This window comes from Aphelocoma coerulescens, chromosome 7 (genome assembly GCF_041296385.1).
Source record: "Aphelocoma coerulescens isolate FSJ_1873_10779 chromosome 7, UR_Acoe_1.0, whole genome shotgun sequence".
NCBI classification, from domain to species: Eukaryota; Metazoa; Chordata; class Aves; order Passeriformes; family Corvidae; genus Aphelocoma; species Aphelocoma coerulescens.
This window is the reverse complement of record NC_091021.1, coordinates 19,386,350-19,406,440: the sequence shown is the minus strand read 5'-3', so window position 1 is coordinate 19,406,440 and position 20,091 is coordinate 19,386,350. Positions and strand designations below refer to the sequence as shown.

Below are 20,091 nucleotides of genomic sequence, written 5' to 3'. Positions count from 1 at the left end.
CTATGGATCTTTTAGGAAGCTTTGGATAAAGGGTGGTGAATCACAGTGACTGTCCCTGGATCACACTGTGTTATACTATTGTCTATATGAACCTCTGATAACCAGAAAGAAAGGAACATGGCTGGGATTTCCCTCCTGAATATAAATGGAATGTGGACAGAAGCATGAAATTTGCCTAAGCTGATATAGCTTTTTTACTTACTTTAGCAGCTCACAGTAACAAATTTCTCATACTGTATTAAGAGCACGGAAATTCTTGAAAGGTATAGCTTATTTATGTATTATTCATTTTGCCTTCGTACTTTGCATTGCAACCTCAATATCCTAGAGTTGATTTCTTCTTGTACTGATGAGGAGAGACACTATATAGGGAGGTAAACACGCCTGAACTGGTGTGCAGATGGAGTCCAGAACTGGCCATGCCTGACGAGAGTTCCAGGAGAAACATTGTTTGTCTGCTCCAGTGGAAACAGCTGAGCACAGTGAGGTGGTCAAGGGTGGAAAGGGGTTGGTCGTCTCTGCAGGTAGCACTGGGGTAAATCCCAAGCACAGTGCATAGAGGCTTTTAATAATACTAAGCAGTAAATATGATAGATAGCACTGTGATAATACAGAGGGAAATGAGTCCAAAAGAAGTGAAGTATGCTAATCTGGATATCCTTTCCATGCAACATTAAGGCTCTTTAACACTGTGTTGCAGTTAACTAATAAATAGTGTTTCTGCATCACTAAAAGACCGGTGACAGCAGCATTCCTTAAAGAGGTCACCTCTCTGGAGGTCTGCGGGATCGGAACCTGGACGCACCGCTTTGCACGGGCTGTGAAAAAGCCTTCCAGGAACAAAGAACTCTCGGAGAGGGATGATGTGAGCCTGAGATCCACAGTGCTCCTTGATAACCCACCGTCCGCCTTCTCCAGCTGCACCGAGGCACCCCGTTGGCTCAGGGCAGGATTTTATTGCTGGGCGCGGGGTGCGTTCCAGCACAGCGGCTCTCCCCGCACGGACGGGTCTCTGCCGCGCCGTGTCACGGCAGCGTCGGCACCGAGGTCTGTCCCGCTGTCACGCTGAAGTTGGCGGGCGGTGCATGCCCGGGTTAGTGCAAAATTCGGTCCTTGGGCAGCATTTCTCGCCCTATCCGTTCTGTACCAGTGCACTCCTCCTCCCGCTTCAGCTCCAGCTCCCAGACGGTTTCAGGCGCTCCCGGCGCCGCCCCGCAGCCGCTACCGGCTCTGCCTCGCAGGGGGAGTGGCGCTCGGAGCTCCAGAGAGCTGTGGGAGTAGAGAAGGCAGCATAAGGTATGACCTGCTACCTTTATGTTCTGTGCGCATACTTACTATATCCCATTAATATAGCTAACACTAATAAACTAATTAACTCTTCCAGTCTGGCACCGTCGGGTGCCCCCGCCCCGCACGTGGCACCGCCGCCCTCGGCCGCCAGGGGGCGAGAGGGCGCCAGCCACGAGCGCCAGGCCGTGGCCCCTCGCGGCCGCCGTAGGGCCCCGCCTGGCGCCGGGCGGGGGCAGCGCGCGGTGCCACGTCCCCGCCGCGGCGCGTTCGCGGCCATGGGCGCCTCGCAGAGCATCGACATCCCCGGCGGCGGCACCGAGGGCTACCACGTCCTGCGGGTAAGGGCGGCGCGGCCCGTCCGGGCGCCCCGGGGACTCAGCCCGGCAGCGGCCCGTGGGCCCGGGGCCTGTCCCGCTGTAGGGAGACGCTGGAGCGGCCCGGGGGCTCCCGGGGCGGCCCCGCCGGGCTCCCCGCTCGGCCCCGGGGAGGCGCTCGGGCAGCGGGGCCGCCGGGGCTCCGCCGCGACTCGCGGGAGCGGTGAGGTGCGCCGGGCCCGCACTGCCGCTGCCGGATTTGGGAAGTCTGGAGGAAGAATTGGTCCAGAATAGACAATTGCCTGGGCCGGGTCGTGCCGCCAGGTTGTGCCTCAGTATGACCAGGCCGGCAGGCTGGCGCATGGGAGGCGATGCTGGGTTTGGGCAGCCTTTGAGGGCGAGGCGGCCTCTCCTCCAGCAGACGTTGTTCACACCGCAGCCCGCGCGAGTCTGGGATGCGCTCAGGTGCGCCCGGGATAACGCGTCGGGCTTGTCTTGGTCGCTGCATCATGGATTGGACTGTAGCTGCTGCTCCTCCGCAGTAGCTCAGGGGTGTCGGATCAAGGTGTTCACAGGACAGGCAGCACAACTGAGGACTGCAACTCCAGTGAAAGTACTATTTTTCATGGTTACGTTGGTTTTGTTCGCGTTGTGGCCACTAAACTTTGGTTCTGTATGCGAAATACAAAATACCTTATTAGGTTGCAATTTTAGGCTTTGTGACCAGCCTTTTGAAAGCCCTTCTTTAGTGTGTGTCTTGCTTTCAGTGAGCAGAATGGTTCCCAGGTCGTGCTGTGGAATCTGAGGCACTGGGGTACAGGGACATTGCTGGAGTCACTCATAGCCCTGCCCACATCACAGTGCCTCTGCCTCGTAGCCGGAGTGTGAGTGCCTTCACTCTGGGTACCGTGCTGGGCTGCTGTGTTTGTTGGAATCGTATCCTTTTGGATCAGTTCTCTGCTTTTGAGAAGCAAATACTGATGTTCTGATCAAATCCAAACATTCTGTTAAAATTTATATATAGACTAAAGTCACAGTGGTTTTTTTCCTCCCTTTTAATATTAATAGTATGTAAGAGTCCAGTGTCACTAGTTTATGTCAGTCCACTTTGTCTTCTCCTTTTCCCTCACAAAAACTATTCTGCAGGTTGGTAAAACTGGCAGACTTTTTTCTTTTTTTATCATAGTACAGTGTAAATTTCATTAACTTTTTACTTGGGAGACCTGTAAAACCAGTATGTACTTTGCAGTTAGAGTATCAGTTATATCACATTTATGAGTTCATACTGTTTGGTTAAAGCATGTTAATAAATTGAGATTCATTTCTTTTATGAAGTAGAATCTACTCATTTTTTCTTGTAATCTGGCTTGGATCTGGCACCTTTTGTTTTCATTTAGGCACTTTTTTGTTGTAATGTTTTTGCTATGACCCGAAGTGGCCGTGTTTGATTACCAGTCTTTGTAAATGTAATTGAGAGGTGCACATTAAAGAAGTTGATTTCCAAGAGGATATTTTTATTTATATAATGCAGGAAAGGACCTGCCTGCTGTCTTAAACAGACTGATATATCTGTTTTTCACTGCCTTATCTTCTTACTGATACCTTGAGATGCCACAATAATGAGTGATTACTCTCTGCCTATGGACAGGCATCTTAAACTGCATCATGATCCCAGCCTAACAGTTATAATTTGGGATGTTTTTATTGAAATGTATGCGGCATACATGAATGTGACTAGAGTTTCTCTCTGTAGTTTATCCAAGTTTAATTTTCCAGTTGCTATTCTGTATTAAGTTTGTTCCAGATAGCTTTGGGCTCGCACTGTTAGAGGAGCTCTGCACAAATGCTCTGTGTGCATGGATTGACCTTTAGTAGAACTTGAGGTCAAGCAGTACTGCTGTTTTGCTCTAATTTACTCTCAAGTACGTTTTTTTTCTGAGCTCAGTACTTTAATGAGGTAAATGAGAATGGTAGAAGGAAAACAGCAGTAGTCTTCCAGTGTTACAGATCCAATTTGAGTAAGAGCAGATTTCTTTGATAACACCAAACTTCTGTAAATAATGTAAAGTGGTTGTTTTGAAGATTTCATTACATGTGGGAAAATTAGAGAAATGTCAGAAATTTTTTTCAATTACTGGAAGAATTTGTTTGGGTAAGGCAGATAAAAGAAAAATATGTGTTAAATGGCCGTGAAACAAAGAGTTTACACTGTTCAGTGTAACTGCAGGAGCCAAGCACAAGTTGCGAGAGGGATAAGCAGATTGTTGCAAGTTTTTTACAGTGAGACTTTTAGACTGTACTGTACTGCCTCCCCACAAAACTAGTAAAAAGTCTCTTTCTTTGCTCACTTCAAACAGGAACAGAAATATATGCAGCAAGTGAGCACTGCCATCATTAATTTTTGATGTAATATTTGCAGATGACTTAATTCTTTTGGCTGCTGCTGCTGTTACTTAGTGCAACATTGCTTTCATTGTGAGCTTTATCTCCAGTGCAGTTGTAACAGGAAATAGGAACACTCCAGGACTGAAGTGCTGTCAAAGGAGAAGAATTTAATCATATGCATAATTGACAGCAGAAGTTGCTCACTGAGTTGCATTGTTGGGGTTCTAGACATTAAAATGTTGGGATTTTTTATATTTTTGGTAAGAGGGAGAAAAGGTTGCCAAGTGTTCTGTTGTCCAGATCTCCTCATAAGTAGACCTAGTGATAAGTCATTTGAAGCAATTTTTCTCCATAAGTTTCCTTTAACATAAGATGTGTGGCTGATTAGACCAACTGGCTGACTCTGTGTATTGCTCAGTATGCATTTGTTTCTCCTCTTCAAAACAGAATGAAGGAAGATTCTGAGTAATTTTCTTGTTCAGCAGTGTGAAACTGCTGTGGTTTGCCCAGGCTGATGTAATGAGGTGACAATTTCTTCAGCTAATAGATGATGTCACAACATCCCCGTGGCTGGGGGCAGAGTGGCTGCAAAGTGGCCCCGTGGAAAAGGTCCTGGGGGGATGCTGGTTGACAGCAGCTGAACACAAGCCAACATGCCCAGGTGGCCAAGGCCAGTGGCATCCTGGTCTGTATCAGGAATAGTGTGGCCAGCAGGGCCAGGACAATGACTGTCCCCCTGTACTCAGCACTGGTGAGGTCACCCCTCGAGTGCTGTGTCCAGTTCTGGGCCCCTCAGTTCAGGAAGGACGTTGAGGTGCTGGAGCGTGTCCAGAGAAGCTCTGGAGCACAAGTCCTGTGAGGAGCAGCTGAGGGAGCTGGGGGTGTTTAGCCTGGAGAAGAGGAGCTCAGGGGAGAGCTCATCACTCTACAACTCCGTGAGGGGAAGGTGTAGTGAAGTGGGGCTCAGCCTCTTCTGTCAATTAACAAATGACAGAACAAGAGGAAAGAGCCTCAAGTTGCACCAGGAGAGATTTAGAGACTGGATTTGAGGAAAACTTTCTTCATCGAAAGAATGGTCAGGTATTGTAATAGGCTGCCCAGGGAAGTGGTTTAATCAGCATCCCTGAAAGCATTCAAAACACACATAGATGTGGCCTTTGGCTTAGATTTAATGGTGAACTTGACAGTGCTAGTTTAGTGGTTGGATTTGACGATCATAGAGGTCTTTTCCAACATCAGTTGTTGTGAGATTCTACGTAAGAATTCTTATCTGTGAGAAATGTGTATGCTACCATGTTATGTGGTGTTCTCCCTGAAAGATACTGAGCAGCAGTGCCCAAAGTTTAGATTTCTCACTCTTGTTTGAGTGCTTTGGTTTGTTGTAATAGTGATACAAACGTGTTGCATGAAGTGATGACTTACTTTTTAAGGGAGGCTCACATTTTAAAAGCTTGAGTTAAATTCTCTGTGCTAAAATAAAAGGTTATGCTACAAAGATAGAATCTGTTTTCTTACCAAAAACATACAAAGCTTTTTCTCTTCAAAACTGGGTGTTTCATCAAGAAATTCAATTCAGTTATACAATGTAATGTGTTAAAATAGCTGACAGAAATAAAATAGATTCTGTCAGATCTAACAGGAATTGCTTGTACATGATACATAATGAAATTTTACTGCCAGTTATGGTGTGGGTGGAAGAACTACGAAAAAACCTTTCAACATTTCTCTGCTAATAAAGTAGAATACTGGGAAGTGTTTCTTATGTGGGGAAAAAGAAGGCCTTGGAAGTTGTGTATTTAATGCTTGAAGCTAAGCTTCTGAAAGTTTAAAAAGGAGTATAAGGTAGCTGGCTTTCAGAAGTGGTCAGAGCCTTCATCTGCCTCTGAAAGTCCAGGTTTCAGTGCCTAATTCCATTTGCAGTTGCACTGCTCTCTTGGGTCTTCGATTTGTGACCACTGTGCTGCTGAGCAGGCTTCTTAAAATGTGTAGTGTGCAATATATTCTGTGTAGGCATAGAATGATAGTGCTGGGAACAGTGTTCAGCAAGGAAAAACTTCATGCATTTACCAGTTAAGTCTTTTCAGTACTGCAAATTAAAATTAGTGTATTGACCTTGAATCCTTTTTCCTGTTCAATTCTTGACAGTGAATTAAAAGTGAAATCAATGTGTGATCTATGTACTCAGCAGCCCTGCTCACATCTTGGTGAGAAACTAAAACCCTGCAGCAATGTGTAAGGCCCTTTTCTGCTCTCTGATACTCATCATTTTTGATAGAGGTTTTCTTCATGTGCTCTTAAAAAGCTCTGGCCTTGCATTTCCACAGCTTCTTTGCATTTTCTGTGCCACTGTTTGTTGTTAGAAAGTCATGGCATTTACCCATAGGGGTCTGTAACTTTATGTCTGAAATAACAGCTGGCTTTGAGAGAATCTTTGAGAGGTATCTTGCCTGCAGTAGCATCTGTTGTAAATGATATTACTTGATTATTTCTCAGCAATTATTCAATTAAAAAGGCAAGTTACTAAATACCTACTTGGGGCCCACAGCAAAGCTGCATAAAGCCAGATTGCTCAGGAGGCACAGAGCTTATGTACATATCCAAGGAATCTTTATTTCCATCCTTAATAGTGGTAGAATGATTTGTGTCCTTGTATTTTCTAAGGTCCCTGGTTATCCTTTGTTGCTGTGTCTCCTGGAAGAGAATCATGGCCACAGAGCTTGGAGCAGAGAGCTGTATTGTGCATTTGGCACTGTGTGGTGGTGATGAATTGGGCACATAGTGACTGAAAGTAAGATGGTGTGACAAAAACCGAATGGGGTCAGTGCGATTGTTGTGCAGGGCTGAGTATATCACTTCTTTAAGGAGGAGTCTTTTCATGTGGCATGGACTCAGAATTTCTGGTTGGCATTTCTGGGACTGCCAGGTATAAACATGCCATGGAAGTTAGGCCAGGGAAATAGGAAACTTTTTGTGACAACCTGTGCATGGCAGCATGACAAAATGGGATGCAGCTACTTGCTTCTGAGGTGCTTGTATGATTGATGCAATTATAAGGGCTTGATTTCTTTTAGATACAGCTTTCTGGTGGTTTTTACATGCCCACTTAGAAACAAACCATGCAGAGATGTTCAGGATTGTGATGGGTTTGGGGCAAGGAGTTCAACATCTGCAGATACTTTCTGCAAACTAAAAGTTTAGAACTTGGAAACTCTCTCAGTCCCTTCACCAGTCTGAGTCAGAACACAGACTTGGTATTCTAAGTAAATTATTTATACATCCCAGGTGTCAATAAGCTTGACATTGATAGATGCTGAAGATAGGTAATTCTCATTTATTGTAGGTATGCCATCTTATTTCAAAAAGTTGCTCTATTGAATACTGGCCACTCTTGGCTCACAGTGTTCAGGATATAATCTCTTGGAGGTTATTGAGGAGGGATATTGTGTCAGGATTCAGGGTTGTTGTGGTTTTGGTATGGTTTGGTTTTTTATTTCAAAGAAGTTAATTTAGAAATGGAGGAAAATCTCTGAATGAGATGAAGTCTGGTCTTTCATAATTTCAAGGCCATGACATACATCCAGTCCCAAAAATCTGATGTGTTACCAGTATAAATGTGCCACTTTGCTGGATTTATTGATTTTTAATGCTGAGGTTTAACTAACACGTCTTTAAAACTGTTTTTTCTAGTAAGTTCTGAAACCATCTGCTGATTTAATTTTGGTATAAAGCCTGTATGTCAGGTTCATTAAAAACACAAACTGTAAGTTCCTCTATGACCTATGCAATAGGTGGTGGAATAAGAGAGAGAGAGGCTATTAGAGTATTTTTGTGTCACTTCTCTAAACTGAGGGAAGAACAACAAACAGCGTAAGCTCATCCTATATTCTCTGCTCAAAAAAACATGTAAGAGGAGAGGATGTTTTGAATAACTTGATTACAAGAGAAACTGCAAGCCTGAGAATACCATTATGGATCACGTCCATAGGAAAGCAGAGTTTTTAAATTCTCCTTTCCTGAAACTCTTTAACCTCTCTTTGGCAGGGAGGTCTCAAGTATTCTGTGTAGTAAATGCTTTCTACATTTGGGAAGAATAATTTATGTAGTGAATTTTAGCCTCTCTGCAGCTTTTGTCCTAAGCTAAAATTTCTGTTTGTGGAGGCTGTTCTCAGGTAGCCCTACTTTATTGAAAGTTTTAATATCTACAGTTAAATGAGCTCTAGAAACAGTCCACAAATGCCAAATCCACATCCACAACATGCCTGGAAGTTTCTGTGCAGCTGGAGTCAGTGGGTCTGCTCCACACAGCTTAGCTTGTACTTGTACCTTATTACCTGGTGCACAGTTTGGTGTCTGATCTCTGATTGTTCTCAGTGAGAGACATCTTGAACAGACAGATTAAGTAACATGGAGGCTGTAGTTTGGATCTAGTTAGAGGGACTGCAGGATATTTGGTGATTGGGAGATGTGGTTCCATACACTTAATACTTGGCTAAGAGGGAAAATATATGTACCCCAGCTGTAGAAAGTTATTTCCAAGGAGTATCCAGGCATCTTGAAGAGACACTTCTACAAACACACTTCAAGTTCTAGTTAGAAATTATAAACATGGACTTTGGAGATGTTATTGTTGCCTCAGTGATTCTTATTACTTTGGGATACTGTTGGTTTCATACTTCTTTGCTGCTTTACAAATCTTGGACAAATGTGAGTGTGATGTGATTCTGGAATTACTAATTCCAGATTCAGGTTATGTGACTAATGTTCTACGGTTTGGGTGTCTGTTACAGAAAGCTACAAACAAGTACTCTGAATTTTTTCCAAGGTCTGATTTTGTGAACATGGTGGGCAGAGATAAATAAAATTTAAGAGGAACAGTTTTAGTAGTAATCAAGCACTTTTTAGATTCCATATTAGAATATTTTGTTCTAGATAAGTCATACTAAGAAAACTCAATTCCTGCAGAATCAGGCCAGTATTGAACAATTAAATACATTTGTCCCACTTCTGTCAGGTGGAATAACATGTAATATAAGAAACCACACTGTAAAGGGTGATGCTTTTTAGATCTTTTTGGAAGGTGATTGTAGTACATAAAAGAAAATGCCAGTGGGTAGAATGAATCAGCTTCCACACAGAAAAAGATAGTCTTTGCTAAAAAGCTGTAGGAAAAATCTGACTGCCATATTTGAGTTACTTTTTGTTGTCAGCAATCCAAGCAGTAGTGAAAAAACTTTGGCAAAATGTCTCTCGGTTACTCCATTTGGAATTAAAAGTATACTTTTAGCTTCTGGGAGTAGTGCGTATCCAAAACTAAGGCCTTGTCATAATGGAGTGGTTGAATTATTTGAGCTGCCATGGCTGCAAAATTGCATGTCTCTTTTCTTGCAACTTGAAGTTATGTTAATGAAATCACTGCTTGTACAGATGCCCTCTGTGTCTCAAGAATGTCACCAGGTGATGTTTAATCATGAGATAACAACTTGTGCTTACAGATGTGACTTTCCTATTCCTTTAGTAAGCATAAGATAAAAAGTAAGGTCCAATGTTGGTACTACTGTGGAAAGGTAGTACTTTTTAACCCACCTTAACCCTCAGAATTTATTAACCTTGTCCTTTTACCATAATCTCCTTTCTTGAAACAAATACTTGCAATTTATCTGCTGCAACTGCTAAGCAGTGCTTTTCCCAGGGAGTGGCTACTGCTGTGTCATTCCTCAATTTATAAATTACTAATTCTTTTGAAATCTTGGGTTTGTTTTTTTTTTAAGTGAGGGATTTTTTGGTTCTAAAGATTATATGATTATATTTGAATATTTTAAAATCATACATACAAACATTAATAGCTTCTAGAACTACAGTTGGCACAAGCAGAAATATAATTCTAATCTATGAATCAGCATTGGAACACTTTTACTAAATTCTTGTTTAACTTTGTTAGGTACAAGAAAACTCACCAGGGCATAGAGCTGGATTAGAGCCATTCTTTGATTTTATCGTGTCCATTAATGGGTCAAGATTGGTAAGTGTGTTGTTATTTTATAACTTGTAATATAAACAATGTGTTGAGAATCTGATATTTATAGGTAAACCGATGGGTTTGTTTTATTTAAATGTATATAAAATATTGCTCCTTAGTTTAAAATGAGCAAGGCAAACTGCATCAGAAATTGATTTCCTTCACCCTGTAGTTACAATTCTATTGAGTTTAGCTGGAGACAAGGATGCAGACAGACATGCTCTCTGCAGACATCTGCACCAACACAGGATTGCCTGCTGATCCACCCCTCATGGCTTATACTGGTGCCCTCCTAGTTCTGTCTGCTTCCATGAGAACTCACAAACTTCATTCAGTCAAAACAGGCTGAGTGGAAAAGCTGCTGTCAGAGCTGATAGCTGGGCAGGAGGCATGGGGGGAGCTTTCAAGCAGAACTGTAGTCAAACAACAGACTATCATAGCAGTGGAGAAAACCAGCTGTGGGAAGCTCTTCCACCAGTATGCCAGGATTTGAGAAAGTCACTGAAAAGCTGCAAGGTACATCTTATTACAGATTCAATTGAAGTGTTTCCATTTTTGGAAAGTATGACCTGTTACTGTGAAGTCCTAGGGTTTTGCAAGATTTGTAATCTAGAATTGTGAAGGGACTGGAAACTTGTTACAAAGCAGCTGTTAATACATGTTCTGGTAATGCAGGGTGTTTGTAGCACCTCTGAGATACAAGTGTTGCTGTAGAACAGAACGCTTGTTCTGTTAAACACTAACCCAAGCTCTTGCTTAAACATTCACAGAATAAAGACAATGACACTCTCAAGGACCTGTTGAAAGCAAATGTTGAAAAACCTGTAAAAATGCTTGTGTACAGCAGCAAAACACTGGAACTGAGAGAAACATCAGTAACCCCCAGCAACATGTGGGGTGGGCAGGGCCTGCTGGGAGTGAGCATTCGCTTCTGCAGCTTTGATGGGGCTAATGAAAATGTCTGGCACGTCTTGGTACGTATGAACTTGGAAAGTATTCTCATTATTGCTTACTATTTCTATCTTACTGTTGAAAAGTAACTTGCATAGGATGTAGCTAACAAGTCATGAGATCAAACTGGTCTCATTGATCAAACTGGTTTTCATAGATTTTGGGTTTGGGAAGACTTTTGAACTATAAATGTATATTTGTGAATATATTATCAAGTGTTATATTTAAATGAACGGGTTTGTACAATACTCAGAGATACTGTATTTGGTACAACACCAGAACCATATGGAAAGGGACTGCCATAGAGCCACTGTTTAATTAGTTCATTACTCTACTGTGTTGAAAACTTGACCAGTTTGTCTGACTCAGAGCTTGTGTGAAGTGCATATCTAACTGTTCTGCTACACCCTGATAGTTACATAGTGTTTTGTAACTTTCCATCTTAAAACTAGGAAGTGGAGCCAAATTCTCCTGCTGCATTAGCTGGACTTAGACCTCATAGTGACTATATCATTGGAGCAGATACTGTCATGAATGAGGTAAGTATATAAAAATAATGGGTTTTTTAAAAAAAAACTAAAAACCCAATTGTACCGGGGCAGTTTGAAACATCCCTGGCTCTGTTTCTGTTCAGTGTGAATGGAAATCAAATACAAAGAGGGAGGAGCTCTGTCATGGTGCCTTTTCTTAAATGCAATCCTGGAAATAAGAATGGCTCTTAAATGTCTTCATGAAGTCAGATACAAACTTTTTTGTACTGTAATATCAATATTTTGAATAGCAGATTTGAAATCTGGGTTGTGCCACATCTTCTGAGTTGTGCTAGCAAAACACATTTTAAAGTTGGCTTTGTGATAAAACAGCAGCACTGCAACATGTGGCTGTTACCAGAGTCTATTACAGAAAGTCAGGACTAGAATGACTGATCCAATGCCAAATGATAAAATACGGACAAGAAGGCCCTTACTCATTTTCATCTTTTTGCAGTCTGAAGATCTCTTTTCCCTGATTGAAACGCATGAAGCAAAGCCATTAAAACTTTATGTGTACAACACAGACACAGATAATTGTCGGGAAGTGGTGATTACTCCAAATTCTGCCTGGGGTGGAGAAGGCAGGTAAGGAGACAATGTTTTACAGGGGAATGGGACAACTTTCTTGTAGCACCAGCCTGAAAGCTGCTGGGCTTAAGTTTTCTACAAAGACAGGGAAAGAGTGTTGTTATATCAAAAGTGTTTCTGCTCTAATAAATTATATATTTTCTTGAAATTCAGATGCACTTACTAATGAGAGGGGTGTAAATCAGTAAATTAGCTACTACAGAAGCACATAAAGTGCAATGGTTGCTTTCTGCATTAAATTCCAAATCGTTGTTAGCTTGTGGTATATCCTCGAAATACTGTGAGTAGCCAGAGCACAGCACTGCAAGTAACAACTGAGTTGAATTCGAAGCTGTATACCTGGTACAGCTGCTTGTTTTAAATAAGAATGAATTTTATTTTGTGCTGAATATTTATTGCTAAAGCTATAGAATTTCCTTTCAGTTGTTTTGTATTGTTTATTTCTCCATAGAAAATGAGGCAACATGGGGGCAGGAGAGGAAGGTTGTACAGAATTTACTTTGAAACTTGTTGGTGTCTTGAGTTGTTCGTGCATTGCTTGCTATAGTCTGTAGCTGTAAAGGCACTTGTCTGACTTATAAATCTTCATATTTTAAAAGCCTAGGATGTGGCATTGGTTATGGATATTTGCATAGGATACCTACTCGCCCATTTGAAGAGGGAAAGAAAATTTCTCTCCCAGGACAGTTGCCTAGTGCATCTCTCAGTCCCCTCAAAGATGGTTTCACAGAGGTAAGTTGTGGTCCCTCCTTCAGCTTCGTAAAAATGGATGATGATGTTATATATTGCTTTTCTGCTTCTATTGGTTCATGTGGAAACAAATCCTAATGATGTAACTTTCCTTTCTCTTTCAATAAGGTTCAGCTGTCATCAGTTAATCCCTCAGCCACCCTCCCTCCTGGGTCAGCAGGCCTTGAGCAGAGTCTTTCAGGACTTTCTATTAGCTCACCTTCAACTACTGTCAGTTATGTTCTCAGCACAGGTTGGTATTGGAAAGTAATTGACCTGAAATGCATGGCTTTTCTGACTTTTTTGTTCTCACAGATATTTCTAATTAATTTAATAGAAGGCAGAAGAGAAAAATAAAATTTTCTTTTAAACTTTCTCAACAACAAAGGCTAAAGTATTGGATTTGTGCCTTAATTGCTCACAAAATAATTACAAACAACTTCTGTTAAAAATGCCATGTGTATTACTTAGAATACCATTTTTTCTTATCAGCATTTTATAGTTAAGGCAAATAGTAATTTTCCTGTAAGCAATTATTTATTTGTACTCCTTAGGGAAAGAAGATGAAGTGTTGTATGCTTAAAATCAATGTTGTTTCCCTGTGTACTCCACCAGGTGTTCCAACAGTTCCATTATTACCACCACAAGTCAGTCAGTCCCTTACCTCTGTGCCACCAGTTAACCCAGCAACTACATTACCAGGTGAGTAGGTAAAATTTCTTAAAACATCTCGGAAACAAAAATCTTAGGGGAGCAAGAGAAGAGAACTGTTTTTTCCATTGCTTTTATTACTTCATACTTCATACATTATGCATTTCATGTAAGATCTCTCTCTATACAGCCTCTACAATGTGAAGAATTATTTTCTTGGAGCATGTTCACAGCATGTCTGTGGCACACAGGAGTGACTTGGCAACATAGTTTACAATGTTTACCTTTTAGGGCCCCCTGCACAGTGGATGCAGTATTCAGGATTTCTCAGGAAGGTTTTGCTTTGCAACATTTTAGGAAACCCATAGCGGGGGGAATGATGCCTTAGGTTTTAACTTTTATATTTTTCAAATCCTGTACTGCCTAGTGTGTAGCTCTGAAGTTCCTTGTAGCCTGTTAATTTTTGCTCTCTGGTGCTGGTTACACATAACAAAGCCTCTCCAGGCCTGCACTTCAAGGACACTCAGACCGTCCTGGGCCCCAAAAGTATAAACCAAAAGCCTCTAAAGGGGGGGAAAGCTCGGGGAAATTACATCATTAACTGAAGCTTTACTTGGAGAATTAACCCTGCTATGCAAATGAACCAAACATAAAAGAGTGAAGAACTCGTGCCCTGTCATCTATCTTGGGGTCCATCCTGGCAGTAGCCTCTGGACTCCCCAGGGTGAACCTTTGAAGGCCCTTCAAATAAATACATGCCTTTATTCCCTTATTTTTGTCTAGTCTCTGTTTTTAGGTGGCCACTTCAGGCATCATAATGATATAGATCATCTTGATCACTATTCCTAGTATAAATACAGGGCTAACAATATAGAATTTATGTTGCAGTTAGTGTTTCTGAATTATATTGGAATTTAAACTGGTATAATACAAGTAAAAGTCTTTCTCCAACGTGGTTGTTTCCTTTTAATAATGATCATTTCAAACAGAAGTAGTCATGGGGGGCTAAAATAAGAATTGTATAGGATTTTGCTTTGGCATTGGTGTGCTGGTACAGGACTCAATTGTACCTTCCAAAACACTGAAGGAGTTGTATTTTATGTTTTGCTTGTTATGAGACAAGTAGATAAAGATGTGTCCATTACATAATGCTTGGAGGATCTCTAACATGGGAGAGATGTGTAGTAGAGCTCAGTGCATGCAAACAAGGGCAGAGAACTCTCACAGAAATTGAACTTGTTAGTAGTTTTCTATTTTCTCTAGGCAGAAAAATATTATTGTCCTTTTCTTCCCCAGCCACCTAATCCACCCCTTCCCTAAACTCTGCAAATACAAGTTTTCCATTCAGCTTTTTCTCTGAATAGTATCATTGCTTTTTTGAAAGCAAATTAGAATATTTCTTGCAATTTGCATGGACATACTAGTGAAACTGTTCTTACTAAATATACTGGAGATTTAAAATTTGAGTGAATTTATATGAAGTTCAACTTTTTTCAGATATAAAAAAAAATTCAAAACAAAGTTGCATATAGCTTACCTGAAAGCTCTTTGAGTCAGATTATGTCAGCCTTCGTAGCTAATGAATTCATGGGTAAGTAAAGATGGCTGGGTTTTAATCAAAATCTCTATACAGTGACCTTGCTTTAAGACTTTTCTCCCCTCTGTCTTAATACTGTAGTATCAACAGTTTATTTCTGAATTAGCCTTTTCTGAACTAAACACAAAGTACTTAGAATAGAGCCCTTGTCCCAGAAATGAAGCTCTTCTAAAGTGGAAAATTCATGAGCAGAAGGATGTTCCATAGCAAACAATGATGGCAGGGCATGTGTTGCATTCATCGTATGTTTCTCTTCTACTTTCAGTCCTTCCTGACTTTGAAAGTTCCTTTGTCCTGCCTTTTGACATACATTTTTAACTCTAGTCATGAACTAAGTAGAAAAGACTAATAATAGAGTAATCAATATTAGGGATCAGGGAAAACTGTGTATTTAATCCTATTATTATTGTTTGCCACTCCAGTTGGGAATGGAGAACTTCTGGTATAGTGCTGTGGTGAAACAACTACCTTTGTTGAAAGCTGAACTTGGAATGTAAACCTTCTAATCCTGAAATAAGAGTCTTCTTTCCTCAGAAAAATCTGAAAGGTTTGGGTTTATGTATTTGTTAGTCCAGACTCCCTGCACTAGGTATCTGTTCCCACTGTGCAACTTCCATATAAAAATTATAATCAAGATAATTTAAAACTTACTTTATATCAACAAGATCTAAGAAACAGTTAGAGAAAAGACAGTTGTAAGTTTTCGGTTGTAACTTTTCCACTCTTCTCTTAGGTCTGATGCCATTACCAGCAGGGCTTCCTAACCTGACTGATCTGTCCAAACTTAATTTACCTGCACCACAGATTGCTCCAGAAATCATACAGCCTGGTATGTGCTTCTGCAAATTGAAACACTGTAATTAGAGTTATCCTTGACACTCTAATTTGCACCTATATGGGGGAGTCCTGAAGGGGATAAATGTTTGCTTGAGATGGCAGTGGATGTTAGTGCCCAGGTCAGATAGACAAGGAATATGGCTTTAAATAAACTAATTCTAAACCTTTGTCTGTATTTAGATGTTTCATTTTCTATTACCTGATTTATATCTCAGAAGAGATTGTGCCAAAAGTGAAAGTATATTATTTATGGGTAAAAGAAAATATGAAGTGTTTCCTTGTAAGCTAGATGAGGAGATTGAAGCTCCCTGAACTGAATGTCAGAATTATGAACTAATATTAGATTTACAGTTTTGAATTCAACAAAACTGCTGAAGGTGCACATGGAGCAAGCAAAAAGATATTGGAAGCTTATATGGAATATGGTTTTTGTTACTTCTTGTTTCTGGCAATTCCAGTGAAGGCCAGAAAACCTAATCATCAGTATTAATGCATTAAATACCTAGTCCTCTGGGGAGGTACAAGCAACCTTGAGTTTACTCTGATTCTTCAGTTCTGAAATCTGAAAAGTATCAGGCTTGAAATGAGTCTGCTGCACAATTACCATTTGAGCTGTCTGTGGTGTGCAGCAGCTCACTGCTTTTTTTTCCCCCCCTCTTATCTTTTTAGGTTTGCAACCCCTTCCCCCCTTGCCGCCTCTGCATCTAATGGGAATAACGCCTCTATCAGTGCCACCCAAATGTGTTCCTGTGCTTCCTTTGGTTACAGAGGCATCTACAGTGCCTACAGATTTGCTTCCCTCTATTACTCAAGCTGGAAGCTTTTCTGTCAACCCTGGCACTACTGAAAATGTAGAGGAGACCTCTACGCTCACCTTGGATAGTGCTACTCCAACTTCCAGAGCAACTATTGTTGACGGATCAAATGAATCCTCCACAGCTAATGAGAAAACAACTGGAATCACAGATACACAAGCTTCTGAATCATAACTCTGTTGGATCACTCTGTTGGATTGGCTTGGTATTTATTTAGCCATGGGATACATATTTGAAAAGCAAGCTATCATTAATTTCATACTAGTTTGTACTTAATCTTTAGAAGTCCTGTAAATAATATGGAGGTATAATAAAAATAAAAGGGGATTTATAAAGTGGGGGGGGGAGGAAGAGAAACTTGTATGTTACCAAAAAAAAGTCAAGGTGGTAAATAGAGTTCCACTGCCAAACTCTGAGGTATATGTTTTTAATATAGGCTGACAGCCTTACCCTGCTAGGCTTGTCCTTGCTTATAATTAGCAATTTTTGCTTCTGATAGAAATGAAGCGGGTCTTGCGTGTGACATTTACATACCATAGTTCTTGTTCTTTGCAAGTATCTTGTTTCTACAGTGGGGATGAGAATGTTTAGTCTGAGTTGTGAATTTTAACGCTGCAAAACTTCCACCTAAAGATATTTCTGTTAAAATTGCTGAGTGACCTGTTAACTGACATGTTGTTATTCAGCTTGTACACGAATCTTTGTCTTTAAGCTCTTGAGAGATGCTCAAGCCATGTTTTGTGACCCCTGCTGCGTTGTTTCATACACCCACTGTAAAATGGCATTTGGAAGGGAATACATGGAATGTTAAATGTAGCACACAATTTGGCACTTCATGACTACTGTAAGATGAATTAATGGATTAAGCATACATATAGCAATAAATTCCTGGAATTTTATTCTTTGTGTGACAAAATAGCCCTTTTTTTTTGGTTAATTCTTTAAGTCTCATTTAGCTGGTTTTAGCTCAGCTCTCTCTAGCACAGATCTGTGAAAGGGCTCCCTTCCAGAGGAATAGGTCCAAGTGGGAATGCCAGACATGTTAATGGCAGACACATCAGCACTCGTGGTTAAATCCATGGCAGCAATGAGTCATTAAATCTGCCTGCATATGATTCATACTTGGCTTTTTAAATTCTTATTTAGGATGAAAATTGTAGATTAACTGTAGATGATACACTTATAGAAACTGTTATGTACACTGTACTCTGGATGATAGCCTTTGGTCTTGGTCTCAGGTACAGCTGATGTGGAAAACTCTTCTGTACCACTCCAGTCCTTCTGTATTACTGGGATTTCATTTATATGTGGTTGCTACAAGCATATGCAAACTTACCCATATCCTCAGCAGCCTCAAGCTGAAGTCTGTCTCAACAGCTGTGTAATTAATTTTGGCAATGTAGTTTGCCTGATCAGTGTTTGGAACAGTAGTTGCATCTGACTTCTGATCATAATAATAATTTGTTCAAGTGGAAGCCTTATCTAATACCTCTTGTCCTGTCTCATCTTTATCACCTTAGTATTTGTCTTTTCTCTGCCACCCATTCCTCATCATCTGTTATGGCAAAAGCCTGTGTCAAAGACAGACCCCAAATACTTTTTCATACTGTGAGCGGTTTCTTTTCTCAGCCACTTGGAGTATGAAATCCCTCTGCCTTGCTAAGTAGGGCACTTGCTGTTTCTCAGAATGTATTTTTATTTACCTTTGTAAATCCAGTGTCGTATACCTCAGAATTAAACCTTGACATGAGAAGAAGGATGTTCCCTCTTTTCTTTCCTCTAACAGAGAAAGTATGTTGGTATCAAGCTTCATTGAGCTTCACAGGTCTAACAGCCTTTCCTGCAACTTTGTTACACACTTCCAATGCAAGAAGAGTAAAGATATGTTTGTCACAAACCACATTTAGAGCAACTGCTGATTGTAATCAGATGTTTTGAACTAGAGTCCTTGGGTAGATGTTTTTGTTCTTGCAGTATGGCACAGTGTTCTCTGGCATGATGCTATGCTTTCCAACAGCAAGCTGTAAACTTTCATAGGTCTTGTGCAGTTGTCTCTAGTAGCAGACAAAAGAAGATGCTTAGTCTGAAGTTTTGCACTCTGTTAGCTATTTTAAGTCCCTTGTTGCTGACTATATGTCCAGCCTTTTGATAGCTACAAGAGCAGTGGAAGTAAAGCAGTGTTACCATTAGCAATTCTGCTGAAGATAATGCGACTTCATATTTGGAAATGATTCAGTGGTGCAGATTTAAGCTGTAATCTCTTGGCTGAGAAGTCATAAACATTGTGAAGTTGAATGCTTACTACTTAAAATGAAAACAGGCCTTGAAGCCATACTACAGTACTCTGTCCCCCTTCTTTAAATTCCCTCAACGCAATGGGATGAAATTGTACCTTAATCACTTCTGGCAAGGGTCTTGTAATGATTTGGTTTTCCCACCAAAAAAGAGAGAGTAAGGAGGAATAGGAACTTAAGATACACCAAGGGATTGACAGCTGATGTAACCTTGTTTTCATGAGTTCATATAGTCAGCCGTTAATGAACAGTTATGAACAGGCACATTAGCTTTATTTAAAACATTGACACATGGAGTTCTTTAACAAGTCCTGACAGCAGATGAAGACAGATGTACCATGAACATCCCCAACCTTGCATGTAATTAAAAATGATTTACATGTGTATGACCGACTCTAAAATGAATATGGTAATTTCCTGCTCCACCAAAGGCTGGTGGGCTGTGTTCACTGGCACCCTGGATTTGTTGTAAGGGCAGGGTTGCCTCAACAGCCATGTGAGCATGTGCTGAAGATGTGCCTTTTGCAGTTTAATGCTGTGCTGCTGCTGCTCCAGGAAACAGCTGCTCAGGCTGCAAGGTCAGGGCAGGAGTGTGGACAAAGCACTAATGATGAACGTTTCATAGCTATGGGGGGGGAGGTCAGATGGTGGGGCTGTGTCTGAGCGTCTGACAGCCATCTTTTAAATCCTGTTCACATCGAACCTTGTCGCAATTGGAGCTCCATTCGTTCCTGGGAAATAGCTGTGCAGGGCCACGAGATGGCGTGCACTAGTTTCTTTTGGCTGAATTTACAGGCTAAGACTCAGCTACGAGGGTGGTTGGCTCCTGCCCCCCCACCAGCAGCAACTGTAGTCAAATGGATGCCAGCTGGATGCAGAATGATGGTGCTTGGGAACTTTAAAACCAAGTGATCTGAAGGCAGAAATGGGCTGAGCTTAAGCTATTTCTAAGTTTCAGAGTTTTGTTGGCAGTTTGCTGACTTAAGTCAAGCTAACCATGGGACTGGGTGAAAGTTTTGAAGAAAGCAGATCCTTACAGGCAGGGACTTGTTTGAGATACTGTAATGCTGAAGGAGAGGCCTGGATAATAG

The 20,091-nt window shown here is 41.1% G+C and overlaps 1 protein-coding gene across 1 annotated transcript; it reads left to right on the top strand.

Moving 5' to 3' along the window:
• Positions 1-1,497: 1,497 nt before the first annotated feature.
• On the top strand, positions 1,498-17,605 carry GORASP2 (golgi reassembly stacking protein 2). Its single transcript, XM_069020688.1, has 10 exons — positions 1,498-1,628; positions 9,928-10,008; positions 10,776-10,979; positions 11,409-11,495; positions 11,944-12,074; positions 12,677-12,809; positions 12,936-13,059; positions 13,422-13,508; positions 15,788-15,883; positions 16,561-17,605. Exons 1-10 carry the CDS (start codon positions 1,566-1,568, stop codon positions 16,878-16,880), a joined length of 1,326 nt encoding a protein of 441 aa, XP_068876789.1. The 5' UTR covers positions 1,498-1,565; the 3' UTR covers positions 16,881-17,605.
• The last annotated feature ends 2,486 nt before the right edge of the window (positions 17,606-20,091 follow it).

Coding starts and splice junctions, on each gene's coding strand:
- GORASP2 (XM_069020688.1), top strand. CDS start 1,566: ATGGGCGCCTCGCAGAGCATCGACATCCCCGGCGGCGGCACCGAGGGC. Junction 10,980..11,408: donor AAAATGTCTGGCACGTCTTG/GTACGTATGAAC, acceptor TCTTAAAACTAG/GAAGTGGAGCCAAATTCTCC. Junction 13,509..15,787: donor CCCAGCAACTACATTACCAG/GTGAGTAGGTAA, acceptor CTCTTCTCTTAG/GTCTGATGCCATTACCAGCA.